Source organism: Kwoniella europaea, chromosome 1 (genome assembly GCF_036810445.1).
Source record: "Kwoniella europaea PYCC6329 chromosome 1, complete sequence".
NCBI lineage: Eukaryota > Fungi > Basidiomycota > Tremellomycetes > Tremellales > Cryptococcaceae > Kwoniella > Kwoniella europaea.
This window is the reverse complement of record NC_089487.1, coordinates 14750263-14772797: the sequence shown is the minus strand read 5'-3', so window position 1 is coordinate 14772797 and position 22535 is coordinate 14750263. Positions and strand designations below refer to the sequence as shown.

Below are 22535 nucleotides of genomic sequence, written 5' to 3'. Positions count from 1 at the left end.
AGTTGTCGGATGACTACTTCTCGCGAGCGATCCTTTGATGTGATGATACTGAGGGGTTTATGTGTGGAGGGGAGCCAGCAAGGGGCGTGGTGACTTCATCTGATGTGAACGATGACCAGTAGCTTTCTTGGGGCGATCTGAGGTGATACTGTGGGTCGTTCTGTATTGTCATGCGAGAACCTGAATAAGTCGAGTTGAATATGACTCGAGTAGCTGAGCATGGGGATGTTTTGGGACTGTGATGGTGAAATGGGGAGCGACCAGAGAGTGGAGGTTGAATGACTGGGCTTAGCGTAAGTTAGGAGATGAGCGATGTCGGCCACGAGCTGAGCACGTGTCGATGGAAAGGGCAACTTGTAGGACGCGTTCCAGCCCTCTTTTGATCTCATGTTGAGGTTTGAGGTTTGAGCAGATCAAAGACGCGTCCAGTCGTTCAACCATCTTTGTTCGAAATCATACAATCGTATCGTTCTCAAAACAGTACAGATATAGCTGATAAGACCCAGCACTCGACCCTCTCCTACTCTTAGTCTTCCCCAACGGGCCTTGTCGATCATCTCAACCCGCACTCAACATGTTCCGTCCTTCAACGCGTCATAATATCCCTTCCTCATCTACCAACCCAGCGCTGGAGGTAAAAGTGAACAAACGTCAATCTGGGATTGGTGCGAACCCAGCAGGTCCCAGCACGAGGTATCCATACAGATTGAATTTGTAAGTAAAACACCTACTATTCTATCCCATGTACACATATTCGATTGGGGTTTTAACTAAAGTGAGTGGTTCAGCTACGAAACACCTCCAACACTCGATATAACCCTAGAAGAATTCGAGACATTTGCGATATCTCGATTGAGGGTGTTATCTCAGATAGAAGCATTATCACATCGATCATTGCCTTATGCTCAGGTACAAAGTTCCATAACGAATTATACGAAAACCCACTTGAATTTGAGTAGTAATACAGCGAGGAACGTCAATCTTGATGAGGAAAGGAGAAGGGATGAGATTGGACATTGGGTATTGAGGTTGAGTTTTTGTAGAAGGTGAGTATTCCATTCGGATATCAATCATGGACTCATTTTTGTCCATGTACTACTATCTACGACCAAGAGAGATATGTCTTTCCTTTACCTCAGGATCATCCTCATCCCATCTCTCCCATTCATATCAAGATCCATTATCACTGTTGTACTCTCCATAACTGATCTTCGTCTCTCGTCATTTTACCAGTCCCGACCTCAGAGCCCGATTCGTCCGATCTGAAGTCGCCCTCTTCAAAAACCGATTTGAGACCGACGACGTCAATGAACGATCTAGTTTCCTGAAATCGCTGCAATTGGATTGGCAGGTCGTGGATGAGAATGAAAAGATGAGGTACGAGAAGGAATTGAAGTTGTGTATGTGGGAGAAGAAAGATGAGGCTTTTAAGAATGAAAGTTGGTTCAAGGTGAGTGGAAGTCATTCACAATGATTTGTGAAATGGAAAGAACCATGGGAATCGGCAAATGATATGAGGAGTGGGTAGAATGTCCATGGAATCACGGAGAAGACGATATGACAGACATTGGAACGATAGCGATTTGGAACGTTCCATCGTACTGATGCTGGTCTTACGCTAGGTTCCATGGCATACCGTCCCTGATCTTGTTGGATCACGAAAAGTGTACATCAGAGCAGGAATGGCCTATGTGCCTCAGAGTTTACAGATTTCTTTGGTGTTACAAGCGTTCGCTAGTAGGTTGGAGAAGGCTTTGGAGGTGAGTATCGTTGTATCAATTTACACTGGCCACTAAAATGTACAACGCTGATCATGAACCCTCTCCTTATTAATTTGTTCTTCTCCTTCACAGCTGACAGCCAAGAACCTCCCTCGCCTCGACGAAGATGATCGATTGGGACCTGTGATCGATCACCTCGCATCATCTTTCTTATCAGGAGTTGCATCGTCAGATTATCAATCTTCCGACTCAGCAGCTGCACAAGGCGTAGTCACGGCGGAGATGGTAGATGACGTGGCGCGCAAACACTTCCCACCGTGTATGAGGAATCTGTATGACAGGTTGAAAAGAGATCATCATCTGAAACATTTTGGGAGATTACAATTGGGTTTGTTCTTGAAGGTAAGTGTGGGATTCACGTGTGCTGAAAATGTCAAGGTCAAGGTAGAGGGAAGTAGGATTGAGACGAGCGATTTACGTTTTCGAGAGACTAGGATTTGCGTGTGACGCTGACATAATCCTCCTTGTTTTTGCGATGACAGGGCATCGGTCTCCCCCTTGACGAAGCTGTAGTCTTCTGGAGAAGGATGTACGGCGCAACGATGAGTGATGACAAGTTCAACAAAGAGTATAAATATAATATACGACATTCTTATGGTCAGGAAGGAAAGAGGACGAATTATCCTCCAAAGAGGTATGTCTCGTTGCAATTCTGTACCAACATGTGGTAGTCTGATCGAGACACGTGTGTGTGTGCTTTTCGGTTGTATAGTTGTCAACAGATTCTAACTCAGAATCAACCTGGTACTCAAGATTCACATGGATGTCCCTTCCGACACTTCTCACCTGATAATCTCTCTGCATTCTTATCGTCGACTTACCCCCAGATCGACAGAGGTAGTAGTGAGATGAGGGATATTTTGGATTCAGTCAAAGCGACACATTATCATGTGGCCTGTACGCGTGTTTTCGAGTTGACCCATGGGATCAAGAAAGGTGAAGGGCTAGGTGGGAGCGAGTCGGTCGCTCATCCGAATAAATGGACGGATAGGAGTAGAGAGTTGGAAAGGTGAGTGATTTCCTTTTTGACGAGTGTGTTTTTCCCAGTCAGCTGATCTTGTCGGCATGGGTTGGGACGAGTAGGGAGGTGGTCGAGAGGATCAAGAAGAAGGAAGATTCTGATGAGATGATGATTGATCAGTAGTGTTGTGCTGCTTGCTGCTTGCTGCATGCTGTATGGATGCATGCTGTATGGATATGCTCGCGGTGTGGATCATCTTGACGATTCTATGCATTGTGTACATGTATATGTATAGATTTGCATATCACACTAATCGTAAACTACTCGAGTGCTTGCGCTTGGTTCGATCACCCCCGTGCCTGGTTTTGGCTCGTGTTTGTTTGTTTACATGATTCGATATTTCCATCGCACGGACCATCCGAAAGAACATCAATCAACAATCATCACCAGGTAATAATGAGTAACGAATCGAAAGCATTCTCTCACTCCATTTGCATGTCATGCCTAATATATAATCTGTCGTCATCAATTTACTACTTATTGATCACTCGCACACTAACCGAGTCCAGTTACAGGGCATCATCAACCAACTACGATCCTTTGTACTGGATTGTATTGCTTGACGACCAACAAAACCCACACATCAGGGGATGAAACTTGGCGACTGCTCACGTCTCATCCTTACGTCTCTCTTTCTTGAGATCGACATATCATCTTTAATTGTTATCCAATTTGAAGATATATCCCCTTCTTAAAATCGAAAGGGCTGCTCTTACTATCAGCATGTCACCCTACGCTCACTCTGAAGAAACACCCTCAAACATCTCTTCAACTCCTCAATCCACCCATCTCGCCACGTTCTCACCTCAATCTCCTCTACTTGAGACGCCTCATTTCGACCATTCGCCAGGTCACTCTCGACTTACACAGGGAGATGGGGAAGAGAGAGAAGATATTGAAGAACTATTAGATATCGATCATTCAACTTCAACTTCGTACCACAACGAAGATGCAGGAGAGATATATGATACCACCTCGTTAACTTCGAATGACATTCATCAAGATCCAATCTTATCTGACTTGGCTGCCAAACAAAATGAGAGCCTGTCACCGTTCAAAGCTAGACCTGCCCCTTCGTTTACTACCCGAGCGGGTCTAGGACCGAGGATGACTAAATCTGCTGCGCTTAGAGCAGGGTTGAATTGGGATGTGATCAAACCTAAACGGACGGTTCAGGAGAAAATTGAAGGAGTCGGAGGAGGCAGTGTCAGTGGAACTCCAGGTTATAAGAGGGTTGGTTTGGGTATTGTAAGTTTATCTCTCACTCATATATTCGCTCTTGTGTGAGAGAGAAAACATAGCTTAGATCTACTTGCCATTCTCTTTCTCGCCTATAGACCGTTCCATCCCTGGCTCAACCTAGTATAACACCCCGTCCAACCAAGGCATCTCAACTCCCACTCAAACCCGATAACTCTACCACCCCATCTTCCCCTTCTTTCTGCTCACCATCGAAGATCTCAAGAGGACACTACAGAACGTTATCTGTCCCCGTCTCTATCGGAGCTACAGTAGCCAGTCTGAACAGTCCGACAATCTTACCTAGACAGAACCGTACATCTGCCCTAAGAGCAGCTGGCGAAAAAGGTAATGCTGGATATAGGGACTACGAGAAGATCCAGCAGGAAAAGGCGGCTCAGAAAGTCAAAGAGCAAATTGCACTCGAGAACAAGGAAAGGGCGAAAAGAGAGAGAGAAGAAAGAAGAAAGAGTTTGGCAATAGGTTTAACAAGTTTGAATGAACCTTCTGTTCAAGTTAGACAGAATAAAACTTCCAACTTGAGAGCGATGGGTGAGAAAGGCACAGAGGGATATAGGGATTATGAAAGTATACAATTGGATAAATTGGCTCAAAAGGAAAAGGAACTTCAGGCGATAGAGAATAGAGAGAAGGCCAAACAAGAGAGAATAGAAAGAAGAATGACACAGGCACTTGGCGGAGGTTTAGCATCATTGAACGAACCTGATCTTGTTGTTAGACAAAATAAGACTTCTGCGATGAGAGCCAAGGGAGAGAAAGGTAATGAAGGATATAGGGATTATGAGAAGATACAAGAGGAAAGAAGGGCAAAAGAGGAGATGGAGAGGTTGGCAATTGAGAATAAACAACGAGCGAAGTTGGAAAGAGAAGAAAGGAGGAAAACGTTGAGTGGGATGCCTTCTAGTTTGAGTAAACCTGTTATCGTGGGTTTCACTCATTTACGAATGATGCTTTCCGGAAATTTTGATGTTGATATTGATACCTACTTTCATAGACTCCCCGACTTAACAAGACATCTCTTCTCCGAACGAACAGCTCCAAATCCATCTCTTCGCTTCACTCTGTTCGATCGCCTCTACCTACATCCACCCCTCGTTCTCATTCTCGTCCTTCTACTAGCCATTCACTCACCAGGACCATCTCAGCTTTGAAAGTCAGTTCGGCAGATAACCTATCATCGGGCGAGGTACAGCCTAAGCCTAAGCCAAAGCCAAAGTTAGTTGGAAGCGGAGGTGGAGTGAAAAGTTTGGGTAAACCAAGTATCGTAAGTTTGCATTTGTTTTTTTCAAAAAATTTCTATCAGATCTAGCTGAGTTGATACATACTCTATCGTAGACACCGCGATTAAATCGAACGGCATTACTTCGTACACCCCAATCCAACTCATCTTCATCTCGACCTACCCTGCCCACTTCGTCATCTACACCTAGCATACATAGAAAGATAAATTCGATATCTGCCAGTACGCCTAAATCATCGATTGACTCGATGGTAGGTGTAAGTCCAAGACCCACAAAAGCAAGTTTATTACGAGCCAATATGGGTATGAGTAACAAAATGACCCCTCCTACGCCTGCTACTGCTACTTCGTCGTAAGACAGGCAAGTCAATGGAGAATTTCAAGACCGTTTACATCAGGGGGATTATGATTATGAGACCATGACAAATGATGGGAATGGAAAGAAACGCTTTTTGAGGGTCTGATACGATATCTACGATGATCATGATTTTTTATATTCCATATCTCATGTTACATTATTCTTTCTTGTATATTTTTGGTTGTTTTTGTTGGATACGGTTTTATTTTGGTTTGTAATGTTTATATATATACTACTGAAGTGTAGGTAGCTTAGTCCAGTCCGGCCCGGCTTTCTAAAGATGTTCATTGGTATGAAATCTGTGAAGAGATGAATCTTCATGAAGTTGTCAGTCAATTATGACGATACTGAATATCGATCGAATACAAGCGTAGACAGCAATCTACCCATTTCCTATCTAAGGTTAAATCATCATATTCAATACGATGCATCTGAATTGGAGATGGTTGTTATTGCAATATTAACCATGGTGTGTGGCCCAATTCTGCTGAGTACACCATATCATACAACGATCCCGATCTTTCCGCGATTTTGAATAATAAGAGTTCCTCCCTTTTCTAGCTGACGATTCAGATGATAGATGAACGATGGATGGGAAATATTACAGGGGTGAGAAGATGGAGTCAAAGTCGATATTGGTTATATGAGCAGTTCATGTCGACTTCCATTCATGTAACATTATCATTCATATATTCATTTTGCTATGCATATTTAGCTATGCACTATTCTATCAAATTATGCACTTAAATAAACATATAATAAATGTACGTAGACGTTCATCACAAAACATCAAGTAATCAAAAATCATGACCACGTTCCATCTATTCATTAGCTGAACAGATCAGCTAATTCTTCGGTCTGCAATAAACGCAACGATATATCAGCTATCACCATATCAGAGATGTTATGCTGTAGGTTCAGCTCAACTCACCTTCTGGGCCATCAATTCCTTCCTGGTCATATTCTTCAGAGACAATTGAGCCAAATTCGCTTTCTTCTTTTGGATCTTATCCAATTTCTCTTCTATCGAATCTTTGATCATCAACTTAACAGCTAAGACAGGTCGTGTTTGACCCATTCGGTGCTAAAGTCACACCATCATCTTCATCAGCTGATCGTTCAAATTTTAATCGTAAACGGTGAAAAGCTCACAATTCTGTCAATAGCTTGACTTTCAACCGAAGGATTCCAATACGGATCAACCAGGTAACATCTCGATGCTACCGTCAGATTCAAGCCCACTCCACCTGCTCGAGTGGATACCAATAAGATCTCAACTTGTTTCTTGTATTTCAGCGCATCTATAGCTCTCGATCGTTCTTCTCGAGTCATCGTACCGTCCAATCGTGCATATCGAATATTCGCTTCGTCCAACATATCTGCTATTCTATCAAGCATGGTCGTCCATTGAGAGCTGCAATGTGATCAAAACCATCGTCAGTACAGTGTCATTCCAAAAGGCAGATGATGAGACTCAGACTCACAAAACTACACTTTTCGTGACTAACGGTTTCCCCTCATTATCTAACTCTTCTATCCCATCCTCATCATCCCCAGCAAACGGATCATAATGAGGTGAATTCGGATTCCTCTTGGAAAGTGTTAACAGCTCGTCATGAAGATATTGCATCTTCGTTGATAAATTAGGTTTCTCGCCCGGAGGTCGAACGTACTTCTTTCTAGCCGCTCGTTTGGGTTGATCCGTAATGACTTCATTCGAAGCTTCGGTATCAGGTGGAGTGACCTCGATGATATCCGATGGCAATCGAAGCATCGCGTTACAAGCTCCGCAAGCTCGAGCGACGGTCGATTTGAGCTTCTTCGTATAATCGGAATATACTTGAGATTTGAAACATCCCGGGCCTAGATATGACCATTGAATTTAGTTATTTTCCTAGACAAAGAACTAGATACCAACTCACAATACAAATGCAAGCATTTCGTCAAAACAGGTTTGAAAGTGAATTTCTTGCCCTTGGGCTTCTCATCTTTGGTCGCAAACTCCTCTACACCGCCTAAACCGATATCAGGGAAGTAATCCCCAAAGTCCACTCCACATCCAGAACACAATGCTCCAGCACCTTCCTTGAGATAACAACAGACGGCCACCGCTCTCGCTTGGTTCAGCCCATTTCGATCTATACCTTGAACAGCAACTTGATAATCCATGATCGTACCATCATAATCTTCCTCGACTGACCCGCTCATGGCAAGATCGACGTGATTGCAGATTTGTCGTAATCGTAATACCTCTTGTAACATATTCGCGTAATTCTTGCCAAGTTCGTTCTTCCTCTTCAATTCGCCTACACGATCTTTGGCTGCCGACGCTCGCTCGTCATAGACCTTTCTCTCATCTTCACGCAGTTCAAGCCAGAGCTGCACTTCTTTTCTCGGTGGGAGGTTGAGTATCCTCTTACCATCTTCCGCAGTTGAATCCTTCGTCCTACGCAGGGTGCAGCAACGCATGACAAGTTGCAGTCGAGCGACACCAATTTGCTCTCCGTATTTACAGGGTGAGGAGATATATTGCGTGAAGACGTCTTTATCATCGACTGGGCTGACTCGAAGGAATTTGAAGAGAGCCCACACGTCTTCGATCTTGTTCTGAATAGGCGTACCGGTAAGAGCTACCCGTCGATCGGCTTCGACAGCACAAGCCGCCTGTGAGGCTACCGTAGAAGCGGTTTTGATATAACTAAACACATCGTTAGCGGTGTCCTCTTGACGGTTTTGGCGAGATAATAACTTACTGAGCTTCGTCCAATACTACTCTGAACCAATCAATTGCTTGTAAAGGACTAGTCTCCGTTATGGCGACTTTTGGCTTGCCCTTTCCTTTCTTGGTTGATTTCATTCGCGCGGCTACTTCCATTGCTTTTATCTCGGCTTCCACTTCCGGCTTGGTGGCAAGACCATTCAAAGACGCATCTCCTGTCATTTCAGGCTCCTCTCCGCTATTCTCTGCTGTTTCAGACGGTGTATTCGTTTCAGTTTCGTTTCCTGATTGCTTTGAAAACTCATTGGCGAGTGTATTGTAGGATGTGATGACGACGTCGAATTCAGAGATGAATTGAGGATCTGGTCTCCTACTTGGACCGTGATAGATATACACTTTGAGTACGTCAAAATCCTCCAACAGCTCATCGTCTGATGAGTCTTCGCCATCAGCTTTTGGAGGTTTCCATTTCCTCTCGATCACCTTTGGAGGCATGACACCAGCTGATCCACCAACGATCTCAACTGGACCATTCCAATGTTCCTTTATCTGATCTTCCCAATTCGATATAGTTGACATAGGACAGACTAGTAGAGTACCTTTGGATTTGACGGCGATACGTGATCGACGAGCAGAAAGAGCTTTACTGATATCCGCATCTCGTTTTCGTTTCTTCCCTTTACCATCTGTAATTTCAGCGTCGATATCAGGCATACCGAATACTTTGGTTTTGAAAGATGATTTGACGTCGCTATCGTCTTTCTCAGATTCAGCGGGCGTAGATTCAATTTTCTCGATCTTACTCTTCGCCCAATCATGAGCTGAGCTTCGTGTGGCTGCGATTAACGATACTACGGAAAGGGTTTTACCCAGACCCATCTGTGGAAAATCTCGTCAGCTCAAGATGCGGGATAGAGAAGTAGGTGAACTCACATCATCCGCTAAGATGGCACCTTTACTATCATCCGGTCTCTCCCCTTTCCTCGCTCGTATTTCTTCATTTGTAATCTTATTCTTCCATGATCTCACTTTCCCCTTTTCGTCCCTGATACCCTCCCACAGAGATCGAGGATCGTCTGCTTTTTCCTTCTCCTTCTCCTTTTCCTTGCTCTTCTCCACCTCGTCCGTTGTGGTAGCATCCGCACTTGACTCGGACTTCACCTTTTTCAGCACCTTCTTGGCATTCTTCTTTGCTTGTTTGAGACATGACGAGTCTTGTTCACGTTGCAGGAAAAACGTCAAAGCTCGGCGTTGATGAGGGAATAAGTTGGTCTTGATGAGAGGACCTGATGAGCAGATAAGAACATCGTCAGATAGCTATCACGAAGACGATCAACGCCCATAAACTAGTAGCTCACCTGGATCACTCTGCTCCAGCTCTCCACCATTATCCAGACTCTTAAATACCTCGTCAACCTGCTTTCTCTGCACTTCAACCTGAGTAGCCTTTTCCCTTTCTTTGTCCGCAAAGACCATCCCGTAGCCCGACCCACTCATCATTGCCCTTCTTTGCGCGTAGATCGCCATCTGAGCAGCGAAATGACCGCCACCGTGCGCATTTTCATATCGAGGTTGTTCGGAATGTCGAGAGGGTTCATAAGGCGGTACGGGATCTTGTAGGTATAGCGACAGGGTGGCGAGCATATTCGCAATATACTGTATGTTTGACGGCAAGGTGAAAAGCAGGACATTGATTCGAACGGCGAAATGGTGCTGTCGAAGATGAGATAACGTCAGCTCCCTCTCTTCCTCGTTTGATGCTCAAAAGTGGGGTGACTAAGCTTACGACTTCCGGCTGGACCCTTTGAACGAACCCTTCTAGCCTGACCAAACCCCTCTGCATAAGTGATCCCAGTGGATCTGCAGCAGCAGCATCAAGATCGCCCACAAAGGTTGTGAGACCAGCTATGTTGTTGGGACCAGTGAAATCAGCTTTCATCTCCTGATATAGATCATAATACTTGAACTTACGAGTCAAGACCTGTATTGTATCCCTTATCAACAAATTATTCGGTTCACCTTTCCTTGCGGGAGTTCCAGCTGCTCGATGCTACAACATGATGTTCCAAAATATCTCGTCAGCTGACTTGATATGAGAATGACTGATTGCTCTGCTCACCTTCAATTTAACTCTGAGTAATTCCGCTCCTTTGTAATTGACCACATCATATTTCTCTCTACTCTCTGGAGGCGATTGAGCACCTACGATGACCGCAGGACAAGGGTAAAGCATGATAGCCTGTGACCACAGTGCACCTATACAAATGGGTCTCTTGTCGTTACTTTGCGGTGGTGGTGAAGGTATATTTCTACTTGTAAGATCTATAGCTGAAGAGGCATCTTTACCGGACGTATTTGGAATACCATTCACTCCAATTTGATGAGGTTGAGGTTGACCAGAAGAAGAAGATGGGTTGATGAATGCGTTACCACTGTTAGGGGGCCATCCGGTTACTATTGAAGATGATGAGATTTGACGAGGAGGTATATTGGGATTTGCGTATTGACCAAATCCATTATTAGGATAGGAGGGATTACTGAGACCCGCTATGGGTGTTGGTGATTTCATATTGATGTTGGATCCGGTATATGATATATCATTAGAGTCGAATGCCAGAGAAGAAGGGGAGGAGGAGGAAGAAGGCTGAGGTTGAGATTGAGGATGGAATGGATTTGAAGATGATGTTGTGAAAGGTGAAAAAGGTCCGTGCGAACGTCCGGCGGTATTTCGATTATTTTGAGTATTGTGGTCACTCGAGGGAGAAGGGGTCAAAGCGCTTGAGGCAATGCCCGATTCACCTTTTCTGTTGATGACTCGGGTTGACTCATCATCACCTGAGTCATCTCCCGTGAGATCTATTGACGTCGATGCAGTCGGTTCATGGTCAGGTGGAGGTCCGTTGTGATTGTTGTTGTTGTTGTTGTTGTCAGAGGTGGCGAGGGAATTCATCAGATCTTATGAGTGATGAGTGACTGTGTGATCGTAGCTTGTTTGTGTTATATGTACATTGATGCGAATTGGATGTATCGATAAGACTATGATGGGCGTTCAAGTGATCAGATGACTGTACGTCTATGTGGGATGGTACTGTGATAATTGCTCTTGTGATGAAAGGAGACCGTCGTGGTAATGTTGTGAAAAAAATGACCACTGCAAGTACAAGCACTCAAGTGACCGATGGCGATTGATTACATGGTAGATGGTGACGAACGGTCATGTCCGCTGACTAAGCTGTGGGAACCATCATATCACTGTGGCAAGGGATTGAATGACATCCGGCGAAATCTCGCATCTGCAATGCTGAACCGCGCATGCATTAGTCAGGCAGTGAGGCATGCCTCAGCACACCTTTTGCGAGCATCGTGACAGCGATCTACAGAAATTTTTCCCGGACATGGAGTGTAGGAGCTAAGGTGGAGAGAGAGATAAAGGAGTTAGTGAATAAAGGACCACTCGCTTCACCTTTCTCTTCCTTCGAAGTCGAATTCACAGAATTCTTCCGCTTCGAACGGATTGAACCTTTATCAAAGCTACTTGGATCTCCGCTGCTTCGGTGATCATCTGTACATGTTTGCCATATAAAATCAATTATGTAGCATGCTCCTGCATTACAAGAAACTCAATTTCCAACGAGACTGATGGATAATATCCGTTCACGATGTCTACCTCGCCACAAGGCCAACTCAGTTCTCGATCAGCCACATCGAACAGACAATATATGGCACCAAGCTCTTCCCAGATCAGTGGAGCTGAACCTGTGAGGGTTAACTCAGAAGACAACCATCTATCTTGTGGCTCAGGTATTGCTCGCTCATGCCCCGTATGTTATCACACCTGTCCCTTAGTACCCAGTGAGAGTGAATCGAAACCTAACCGATATGCGGTTAGCGAGTGGCTTTCTGATACTTTGGGGGGTTCTGCTACTGCCTTGAGGAGTATACTACACTCAAATGAGAGGAAGACTGGAACCGAAGAGATGGCGGGATCAGAAGTAGAAGAAGCAGAAGCAGATCAAGTCGGCACAGTAGATGAAATCGTTTGTCGTCCAAGAGTCCAAGTCCAATTCAGGAGAAGAAATCCTCATGAACCTCCTAATGCCTTACATGAGGATGAAAGGAGCAGCAATGGTCGATCATAATATTGTTGGGGATGATGGAAAAAGAAGAAAGTATGTTAAATGTCGAAGTTCAATTGGTATCCCCAATGATACGGTGTTTATACACCTTTGTCCGATGTCTTATGGAAACATTAAACTACATTTCCCCTGTATTTGCCGTGAATATCGATTACAATTCACTATGTCACGTTATTATCGTATTTGAAGATAGAAAATCTAGTACTAAGAAATAGATGTATGCATATATGTATAGATAATCATTTACCACATGAAAGACTTAGAATCAGAATCAAAATCATCGTAGATCATTAATAACGTTACAAAATTCGTAAGACGCACAATATATACGTATCGTATTTATGAAAAGAGGAAAATCCAATTGAAGTGGGTATGCTAAGATATGACAACGAATCAAATATCAAAAGTAAAATATGTATATATAGTCCTTGGTAGAAGAAAGAAGATACAGAGACCTAACCATACCGAGTCGAGACATGATCATGATCATGATCAAGACTAAATCCTCATCCATTCCATTGGTAAACTCTTCCTACCCGGTAAACTCTTTCTCGAACTATCACTTCCAATCGAAGATCCCGATGAAGAACCGCTCGATCTGTATTTCTTATCCTCCCTTAGACAATGAGCCGTACCCATCGAAAGGGAGTTCAAGAATGAATGATCACCCTTAAACGCCAATGGACTATCTCTCGTTCCCCGAGTTATCGACGATGATCTTCGATCTTTCTTCGGCGCATAGGGTGTAAGAGGCCTACCATTTCCTATAAAGCTCTTTCGAGTTGGTGAAGGCGTTCTAGGCGATCGGATAGGAGGTAAAGGGAATCTTAATGATCTGCTTTCGAACCCTGACCCGTTTTCGTTTTCATTATCCGATTCGGAAGAATTAGTCACTGATACTGGACCTGAGAATTCCGATTCCGATTCGGAACATGACGAAGACGAGGAAGAATTCAATTCGAATTTTTCACCACATGAAGTCAACAGGTCTTCCAAAGCCATTGCCAGATCACATGTATCATCAGGTGATTTCCTCTTCGTCCTCTTACTCTGTTGTTTCTTGGACTTGGTCGGCGTAGTTGGGGAGTAAACTTTAGAAGCCCATTCGATGGAAGAGAGAATAGGTAAAGCAGGTAATAATCCTGGTGTGTTAGCTGTCATGGGAGTCATGATGAGGTCCGAATCGACAGTGGAGGCGTTGGAGATCGCGCTGAGCATATTGGCGCTGATGGGAGTTCGGTTGGTAGTAGGAGTTAAGAATCGAGTTGAGAGAGTTAGAGGTAATGGTGGTGGTCGTCTGGTACTTCCGCTTTTGATAGATTCGGCAAGTGTGATGGTAGGTCTTGATTGTGATTGAGTGTTGAACAAGTGTCCGCCGATCGTATCTTCAGTCATTTCGATATCAGGTTCGAAGGAATCTGATCCATCGTGTAAAGGTATGCTCGACCATCCAAAAGGATCTTCATTCTCCAATAAGGGGGTGGAGATCAAGAATCCCTCCGAATCACCTTCAGTTAAAGACGATGTAGCTTGACTTGTTAAGCTGCCTTTGGAAGACCACGAGAGTCGATTAAGCTTCTCGTCCATCTCCATATCCTCGTCGATATCCCTAGGTACGTTGATTGGTGAACGCCTTCCGTGCGAGGGAGAGGGAGCAGGGGACGGAGAAGGAGAAGGAAAGATTTCACTTGAAGGTGCAGCCGAAGGTAGACTGTACATGACCTTCAGATTTCTAATTTCTTCAACCTCCATCATCTTGTGTACATCCTCTTCGAATTCCAGTACGGTGAACAAACCGAGTTGAGCAGGTTCCTTCATATTAATGTGTCTGGCTCTATTCCTGCGAGGTGAGTAGACAGGAGGTTTGGGTGCTCGACGGTGAGGTGCAGGTGGTGAAATTGGGATAGTAGGAAAGAACGAGCTCGAGATATCTGGGAGATACTCTTTGGTCGAGTATTGATATTGTCGGATTTGTAAGGAGAATGGATGTTGGTTCATTCTTATGTGGTAAAATTCAGAATGATTTTGAACTGGATAGCAATAATCAAGGTCAGTTTTCGTCATGTACTTGGAGGTTGTCGGGTATGTCTACTTACGATAGGAACCAAATAAGGATTAATAAGGTAAAGTTGACTTATATACCTTTGATGGATGATCAATGCGGAGGTAGGTAAAAGGTATTTAGGTCCCAGAAGATAGGTAACGTTGAGTCACTCCGAGGTGTATCGTCGTACCGCTTCGTATAGCTTGATGTGGTGGGGGCGAAATCGAGTAGCTAGATCGTCGAAGCAAGTTGATATGACTTGAAGAGTGCGATATGTTGCGAAAGCAATTATGTTTGTTATAAGCTTAAATGGTAAATTAATTAAAGTGAAAGAATAGTCGAGGGGGAGAAGTGAACGTATGTATGTTATGTATCTATGTATTATGTTGGACAATTATATGGGTATGGGAATGAACAACAATGGATAATGACGATGGACAATGAGAACAATGATGAATGAATGTCGTGTGAAACGCGAGGTCAAGGACAAATCCGAAAAGATGAACAGAACAACAAGAAGGGAATAACAATTATAATCAGGTGTTATTGTTCTATGTAACGTGTATGTACAGTTACTTTGATGAGAAGGAAAGAATGATGAAAAGATGGGGATCTACAAGATAGGGTACGTTTTATAAGAACAATAGCAATAAGATTAACAATAACAACAAAAAGAGGAGAACAATAAACGATCGGAGGTTAAGTCAGCTTATACAACTGTAGGTCAGGTATAGGTATTTACCTCGGGAATTGACGATCAATCCTTTTTGTTTATGGTTTATTGTTTATTGTTTCGGAGATGATACCAGGCGTTACTGTTACTGATGGTGATGGTGAGGTGATCAACAATCGATGAATGTATGAGTGGTACAGGGTTATATGGGAACAAAACACGTTTAAACCGAAGACTGAAGAGGTTGAGCGTATCACAGTGGGATTTCTCAAAGGAATGTAAATAACTACTATAGTCAAAGCGGTGACGTTAAGGTATGATGGAGAGAACTCTATTTCTTGAGGGTTAAATGATTGAATTAGTGGTAAGCCGATTCAGTGGTGAGACAAAAGACAAAGACAAAGACGAAAGGAGAAGTAGGCGACTGTCTTTTATCTTTTCTGGTTTTGATTTTGATTCGCTTTTCTGACATGCATGAAGTATATGCACCACCGACGCGATAGAAGGTATCGCATCGTATTGCGTCCACATTTTGCTTGACGACCGAGGTAGCAGAGGGAGAAGAAGAGATACGGTGAAGACGAAGAAGAGAAGTGAAAAAGAAAAAAAAAAAACAATGAAAAGATTGTACCCGAGCGTTGGGTTGGGTGTTTTGGAGTGGAATCGCGTTGGTCAGTGCTTTGAGTAGCTTTTTGTTTTCTTAGGGTACATTTCCTCGTATTAAGGTACACATTCAAAACCGAACAAAGCTCTCTCTATTCCTCTATTCGAACATTCACTGTGTCCCTGGAGTCCTACAGTACAAAGCGGTGTAAAGACAGTTGTTTACTACATACACACAGACACAAACTCTATTTGTCCTCCCTCAAACACACAGACAAACGTTTCATACAATCAACTCGCGCCAACACCGAATCACGTTTTAATTTAGCGGAGATGAGTAAAAATGCCTCGTACGCTTTGATCATCTTATCTTATCGTGGCGTCAACTCTTCCTAGACGGAAAGAAAAGTAGAGGATGTATAAACGTATCAATGAATACAAAACTTAGAGACCACAATAGTATGAGGCGTGAGAAGTTCTGATTCCTTAATTATTCAGTTCGATCTTCATTGTTGTTTGTTCGTTCATCGTTGTTTATCTTGTTTAATCTCTTGAACCTGAAAATAAACCAACGAAGTACTCGAGCAACGAAGTACCAGATCTTGATTGTGTATTGGTGGGTGCGACATGATGATCATGCTGCGTAGCACTCGAATGATGACACTAACGATCCGATCTACGTCCCAAGCACTCAATCAGTCAAGCTTGTTCGCCTCGCCATACACAGGACAAGTGTATCAAAATAGAGTCTAGCAGATCTTATCAACGGACCAGAAAGACTTGCCTTTCCTCTTTCTTCCCGACTCAAGTCACATTCACAAGACAAAGTTTGTCCGTCTTTTCGCTTACCATACAGGTACAAGTACCTATTGCCCATTGGTTTGTTCTCTGGAGTAAGTCCGAGACATGGCGTAATGATCATATTGGTCATACCATATCATTCTGTGGCTTAATATTCTATTCCTTTTCTCAATTGAATAGCGATCTGTGCTTAATTAAGAGAAGAGTCCCACCATTTTAGGTGTGGTGGTGTAGAGCTAGAATGACCGCGTAAAGCGGTGATGAGTCTATTCGGAAATCAGATATCTTTGAGTCACCATGAATCTAAGGAAGAAGGACCAAGCGAGCTTCAATCTCGGTCTGAGTCTATCCTATACTTATACTATACTTTACCATAGTGCGGAAGATGAAGCATGCATGGTCCACTGCGATATGGTTTCAATGACTATTTGGTTTATCCGAATCATGCTAAAATGGACCTCTCCGCAAATGCACCAGACTCGATATCTTGTGATCTAAACCTTTCTATTTCCCTCAACACCCCAACATCTCCAAATCCTTTCTACGACTCTCAACTTATCGCCTCTCTTCAACGAGGGATTCTCAATCATCCTTAAATCATCCATGAATGGCTCCCTCGAACTGCCCGGTAAACCAGTAGCGAACGTTCGGAGATTACTAACTGATATAATCAATAATCCTCGATCTCGATCTGACATATCGTCAACGGCCTTTGGAGAAGTGATAAGTAATCTTTCGATCGATCTGCAGATCAAGTTTTCCAAAATAACGAAGAGATATGAGCATTGGGTGTCTCTTCACTTTGGGACAAAAGAAGGGAGGGAAGGGGTCCAGCTCACCTTAATCCATTGAAATACTGCTTCTTCCTTCCTTTACCTCTCTTCTCACCTCGCCATACTCCTCTCAGCCATCCTCCAAGCCCATAGAGGACCAACAAACTGGGTGCAAGACCGACAAATGCAAATGTGAGTTGTTGAGATCGAAGTAAGTGGTCAAGCGAGAGAAGCGACAAGGATAGGTCGGTCTACATAGATACCACCAAGTATCAGTACGGTTCCAATAGGACAATATAGTATATTTGAGACGTACCTTGGTCTTTTGTACTTGAATGAGTAAAGTCCTTATCAAACTACCCATCAATGCGTTTTTCACTGGGCTCTGCATCGCAACTCCCTCGTCAATACTGCTTTAACGAAATTACTGTCAATTGATTCGAATCCAGAACCCACCTGCAATTCCTTTTCATACACTCTCAAGACCTCTTCCATATCACCTGATCTGATCTTCACACTCAAAGCGTCCAGCTCAGGTCCAGATAGATGATAATAGTCCCTTCCTAAATCAAGTACCATTCGTTCGAGGGACTAGTACAAGTTCAAAGTACATAAACATCCTCAGTCAGCTGAACTCAGGCTTAGTGGTAGCAACAAATGTCTATGACAGTGTAGGGGCGAACTCACCTCCTGATCGGATTTAACAGTTGTAGGAGCCACACCCAATCCTTCTCCACCACCTCTTAGAGTCTTGGCAATTCCTTCTAAAGGTTCCCAAACCCAACTTACGAAGAAACCTCTAACAGTCTCTTTGGCATTCTTCACTTGTTCTTTCATCCATTCCTTGTTTCGGACGATAGCAGAGCTGACAATATACAAAGTAGGAGGAAGGAATAGGAGTGGGAACCATAATCTCGTAAGAGGTGATGGTCTAGAATGAACAGATAATAATGAATCTATTGAAGATCTCTGATGAGGTATCTGATCTTGAAGTAGATTAAGTAAGATAGGTGAAGTGGATGATATCGATAATGATTTAGTGGATGACAGAGTTGCAGGTGTAGGTAAATCAAGTACTTTGGATAAAGTTGAAAATATCCTTTCAATCTCATCTTTGACATCTGATACTCCTGATGTATTTATGTGAGTCTGCCATTTAGGACCTTGAGAAGCCAATATACCGATTTTCTCAGCTAACTCATCCCTCTTTTGAGTCAATTCATTCTTAGAAGATAACATCTCCCGTCTGGTCAGGTTGTATGGGGAAGTTATAGAGGTGATAGTTAGAGATGTCTTGGTACGTAATGGCTTGAATAACAATTCTCGTGGTGGGAGTTTGAAAGATCGTAATTCAGGTCGAGAGAGTTTGGACCGAGGTGGGAGAGCAGCGTAGATCCTATGAGGCATTGCTATAAACGAGCGTATCAGTGACACAGCACACTCGAAGAATGTTCATTGTTCATAAAGTACTTACTCTGCAAGAGGTATACACCAACTCCTCTACGACTATTCAAACTCGCCTCCCACCAACCTCTCTCCTCATCTAACCGTAAAGCATTGTCAAGCAAGACTTGCAAAGCTTCTTTCCAAATTATCGTTATGGCTCGACCTAGTATTTCCACTTCCACTTCTTCATCCACTGCGGCTTCAACTTCGCTTTGAGCAGTACCGACATGTCCATCCTGTTCGTGGAATGCAGATAAATCCTGAAGGACCTGGATGAGTTTGTCTTTCGAAACGTGTTTGGTAGATGACAACTCGTTCAGAGCATTCTCCAGCTTATGATTGGGCTTCTTACTCGATGCTGCAGTAGCAGTGGTAGCAGTGGTAGCAGTGGTAGCTGTTAGGCTGGAAGGAGGAGTTGAGATGGGGAGGGTGGATAGGGAAGATAGATGGGAAGAGAGTTGTTCGGAAGCGTAGGATGGAGTGGTCGTGTGGAGAAGGAACGACATGGTTGTAGTTGTTGAAAGTGGATATTGACGGACTACTTCGATATCGATAGTCTCTTATCCACGATGCAAGGGGATCAGTCGTGGATTGTTCAGTTTAGATATTTACATATATGTATCAACCATCTTCCATTTGACTTTGACTGGTTCGTCCCATTACGTCACAACCATCAACAACAGGTCGGGTCAACTTAATCCACGTCATCCTGTTCCTTATACCCCTTATCACTCTGGCATGTTTTCATTGTTTTTCCAGCTGGTCACCTCCACATTCAAATCTATCTGAAAAGTTCATGTCAATCGGTACTCTTACTTGCTCTGCCTACACTTACAAACAACATCTGCATATCCCTCATCCTCTCACAAACATCAGTCTCCATCTACAAAGGCTTCCAACATGGCCTCCTCATCCTCATCACCCACATCCTATCTGATCGGATCCAAATCCACGCCTATCTCCTCAGCCGAAGCTTCCTCCTCTACTCCACCCGATGTCGTCTCCCCTCCAGAGGTGAAGAAGAAGAAATTGGTCGGATGGCAACATTCAGCAGCAGGAAGGTAGGTCATCCAGATTTACTTTTCAGCTCACACACCACACCAGGGGCTCGAGCTGATACGATATCTTGAATCGTAAATTAGTGTAGGAGGAATGGCAGGAGCGATTGTCACTTCGCCTTTCGACGTAGTGAAAACCCGTCTTCAATCTGATCTATTCAGACATACAGCTTCCGAACCTATCAAAAAGGCTATAAGTGCTACTCAGAAGGATGCCGCTAGATCTGGAGTGAGGGGGACATTATATCAGTTTGTCGATACCGTCTATCTGATCCGGTGAGTAGACTCTGATGTACTTAATCGTTTGACGTCATACGCAAATGGAAAGCTGATAGCATTTTGTGGTGGGAATGTAGACGTATAGGTGTAGAGGAAGGTTGGAAAGCGTTGTATAAGGGATTAGGACCAAGTCTGGTGGGAATAATACCGGCTAGGTTAGTTGTCTCATCAACTCGAATGGAAAAGAAAGCCAACTTACCCTGGTTCAAATTTGCACAGAGCGATAAATTTCTATTTTTACCCTACCTCCAAAGCATATCTTGCTAAACAGTTCCCAAATGCCCCGGTAGAACAAGCTGGACAGACGTCTGAGGATAGTCCCGTCATACATCTTTCGGCGGCTGTAATAGCTGGTAAGCCAAGAAGATCAACCTAACGAAATGAAAACAAAAGCTGACTCACAACCCTGGAACAGGTATAATGACCGCAACGGGTACAAATCCTATATGGGGTAAGCTGTCCTCAATGAACATATCTTATAACACCAGCCGACATTGTGATGTAATACTATTGATCTGTAGTCGTCAAAACTCGATTACAATTATCGGCTAAACGAAAGCAAAACGGTCTACCTCCTTCCTCCTCGATCGTCCCTTCTACCCCTACGTCCACTTCAGCCTCCCCTCTTCCAGGCCCAATAGCCAAGTCTGCCGCTGCTTTGGCTAAGACCGCTCCTGCTTCCGCATCTGCTGCTGCTACGCCTACGGCTATGCCCAACGCATTCTCGATGACGATGGACATAATACGGAAAGAGGGTATCACAGGGTTATATAGGGGTTTGTCAGCGAGTTATCTGGGTGTATCGGAGGGCGTCATTCAATGGGTTTTGTATGAGGTGAGTCAGCTTGTTCGCCAATTGTACTCAGAGTAACAACATGAGCACAAGCTGATATAAAACAACTTATGTCCTTGATCGTAGCGATTCAAAAGATTAACATCCTCAACATCGTTCGACTCCTCCAACCAATCTGTCCTATCATACATGGGTTCCATCGTCGGTGCATCGGGAGGAGCCAAAGCCGTGGCATCTCTGATCACCTACCCTCATGAAGTGATCCGAACGAGATTAAGACAACCTGCCATCAATGGAATAGTGAAATATACAGGATTGGTACAAACGCTTAAATTGGTCATTAAGGAGGAAGGTGCTGCGTCGCTCTATGGTGGATTGACGGCTCACTTGTTCAGGGTGGTTCCTAATGCCGCTTGTATGTTCTTGATTTATGAGTTGGTAGCTGGGAAACTGGGATCTTAGATAGACTCTGGCATCACATGGGAGATCAAGATGATGGATATAGACGATCGAGTCGAATTGAAGGATGGTGAATTTTGCCTTGATTTTCTGGCATAGCATAGGTCAAACACCTCTTGATAGATATGGTGTATAACATCTAGAATACATCTTTACAACTTTATAACGAGTCATACATACAACACTATTCATATATCTCCATTGATTTTTTGTAACTCTAGTTCTAGAAGTAGACGATATATATCCCTGCATAAATATACCCCCAGGATAGGCAGTAACAGTTCTTGTTTATGTACAAGCAACAATAGCCCTCGATATCATCTGTACCTATTCTACAGCGGATGACAGATTGGAGAAAGTTGCTCTCTGTATGAGTATATCATCGTAGTGATGTTCATGTCCATCAACAGATCGTCGATGGATTGGCCGGTCGGCAGAAGATATCGATGTAAGGTGTTGTCTTGTTTCTCTAAGCCCCTCGATAGTCATTCCAATTCCTTGCCTTGGGTGGATTCTCACTGGATGAACAGCCACATTCAATATGAGTGAAAGAATGATACCGTACAAGGGATTCTCACTGACATGAACTTTGGATCGACCACTAAAGCCTCTTCATCCCTTTTCGATTTTAGTCTATTGGTAACTTCGATTGAAGGCTTACCTTCACCGCATCTATAATTGATATCAGCACATGTACCTCTTCGTACCAGATGGACCATCCACTCACTGTCTGAATATCCTTTCCAGAGGCCAGCAAGTGACTCTACCTCCAAGGGGTGTACATTGATATTGGGTGATACTGAACAGTTTACATGGTGGGTCGGCCGGGTCATGACCTATCACTCTCTTTGGGGTATTTGACGTTGATTTTGGGTCTCGTTGGATCTCTGATGAAGGCATTTTTGATTATGGGTGTAGGTGGTATTTTTGCGTGTTATATATAAATTTCATATGATGAAGAGGTAGTTCTATCGTTCTAACTTACTCGACTTGTGTCTCAGTTTGATTTTTCAGGTTGAACATGTCGGATCGGATATCACCGCTACGTTCGATCATCTCCATCTTCTCTTCTCGTTCACATGATGCGAATG

General features: G+C 43.7%; 8 protein-coding genes across 8 annotated transcripts; 4 read left to right on the top strand and 4 right to left on the bottom strand.

Annotated features, from left to right (window-relative positions):
• Positions 1 to 574: 574 nt before the first annotated feature.
• V865_005638 (uncharacterized protein) lies at positions 575 to 2925 on the top strand (the record flags this gene model as incomplete). The annotated part of the gene is made up of 8 exons (XM_066229407.1): positions 575 to 714; positions 789 to 1046; positions 1234 to 1450; positions 1623 to 1760; positions 1854 to 2123; positions 2264 to 2415; positions 2494 to 2790; positions 2865 to 2925. The coding sequence occupies 8 exons, from the start codon at positions 575 to 577 to the stop codon at positions 2923 to 2925; spliced, it is 1533 nt and encodes a 510-aa protein (XP_066085504.1).
• Positions 2926 to 3525: 600 nt separating this feature from the next.
• Positions 3526 to 5658, top strand: V865_005637 (uncharacterized protein; the record flags this gene model as incomplete). The annotated part of the gene is made up of 4 exons (XM_066229406.1): positions 3526 to 4050; positions 4140 to 4985; positions 5057 to 5326; positions 5398 to 5658. 4 exons carry the CDS (start codon positions 3526 to 3528, stop codon positions 5656 to 5658), a joined length of 1902 nt encoding a protein of 633 aa, XP_066085503.1.
• An 830-nt stretch (positions 5659 to 6488) lies between these two features.
• Positions 6489 to 11329, bottom strand: V865_005636 (uncharacterized protein; the record flags this gene model as incomplete). Its single annotated transcript, XM_066229405.1, has 11 exons — positions 6489 to 6518; positions 6592 to 6744; positions 6813 to 7074; positions 7145 to 7523; positions 7583 to 8358; positions 8414 to 9258; positions 9313 to 9665; positions 9738 to 10092; positions 10166 to 10284; positions 10351 to 10429; positions 10499 to 11329. 11 exons carry the CDS (start codon positions 11327 to 11329, stop codon positions 6489 to 6491), a joined length of 4182 nt encoding a protein of 1393 aa, XP_066085502.1.
• A 709-nt stretch (positions 11330 to 12038) lies between these two features.
• V865_005635 (uncharacterized protein) lies at positions 12039 to 12518 on the top strand (the record flags this gene model as incomplete). Its single annotated transcript, XM_066229404.1, has 1 exon — positions 12039 to 12518. The coding sequence occupies one exon, from the start codon at positions 12039 to 12041 to the stop codon at positions 12516 to 12518; it is 480 nt and encodes a 159-aa protein (XP_066085501.1).
• A 495-nt stretch (positions 12519 to 13013) lies between these two features.
• V865_005634 (uncharacterized protein) lies at positions 13014 to 14513 on the bottom strand (the record flags this gene model as incomplete). The annotated part of the gene is made up of 1 exon (XM_066229403.1): positions 13014 to 14513. One exon carries the CDS (start codon positions 14511 to 14513, stop codon positions 13014 to 13016), a length of 1500 nt encoding a protein of 499 aa, XP_066085500.1.
• A 2617-nt stretch (positions 14514 to 17130) lies between these two features.
• V865_005633 (uncharacterized protein) lies at positions 17131 to 19361 on the bottom strand (the record flags this gene model as incomplete). The annotated part of the gene is made up of 6 exons (XM_066229402.1): positions 17131 to 17380; positions 17476 to 17660; positions 17726 to 17794; positions 17866 to 18000; positions 18097 to 18818; positions 18884 to 19361. 6 exons carry the CDS (start codon positions 19359 to 19361, stop codon positions 17131 to 17133), a joined length of 1839 nt encoding a protein of 612 aa, XP_066085499.1.
• Positions 19362 to 19755: 394 nt separating this feature from the next.
• On the top strand, positions 19756 to 21447 carry V865_005632 (uncharacterized protein; the record flags this gene model as incomplete). Its single annotated transcript, XM_066229401.1, has 7 exons — positions 19756 to 19916; positions 19998 to 20189; positions 20270 to 20347; positions 20412 to 20545; positions 20608 to 20643; positions 20714 to 21027; positions 21112 to 21447. 7 exons carry the CDS (start codon positions 19756 to 19758, stop codon positions 21445 to 21447), a joined length of 1251 nt encoding a protein of 416 aa, XP_066085498.1.
• A 466-nt stretch (positions 21448 to 21913) lies between these two features.
• Positions 21914 to 22344, bottom strand: V865_005631 (uncharacterized protein; the record flags this gene model as incomplete). Its single annotated transcript, XM_066229400.1, has 3 exons — positions 21914 to 21962; positions 22027 to 22116; positions 22172 to 22344. 3 exons carry the CDS (start codon positions 22342 to 22344, stop codon positions 21914 to 21916), a joined length of 312 nt encoding a protein of 103 aa, XP_066085497.1.
• Between the last annotated feature and the right edge of the window lie 191 nt (positions 22345 to 22535).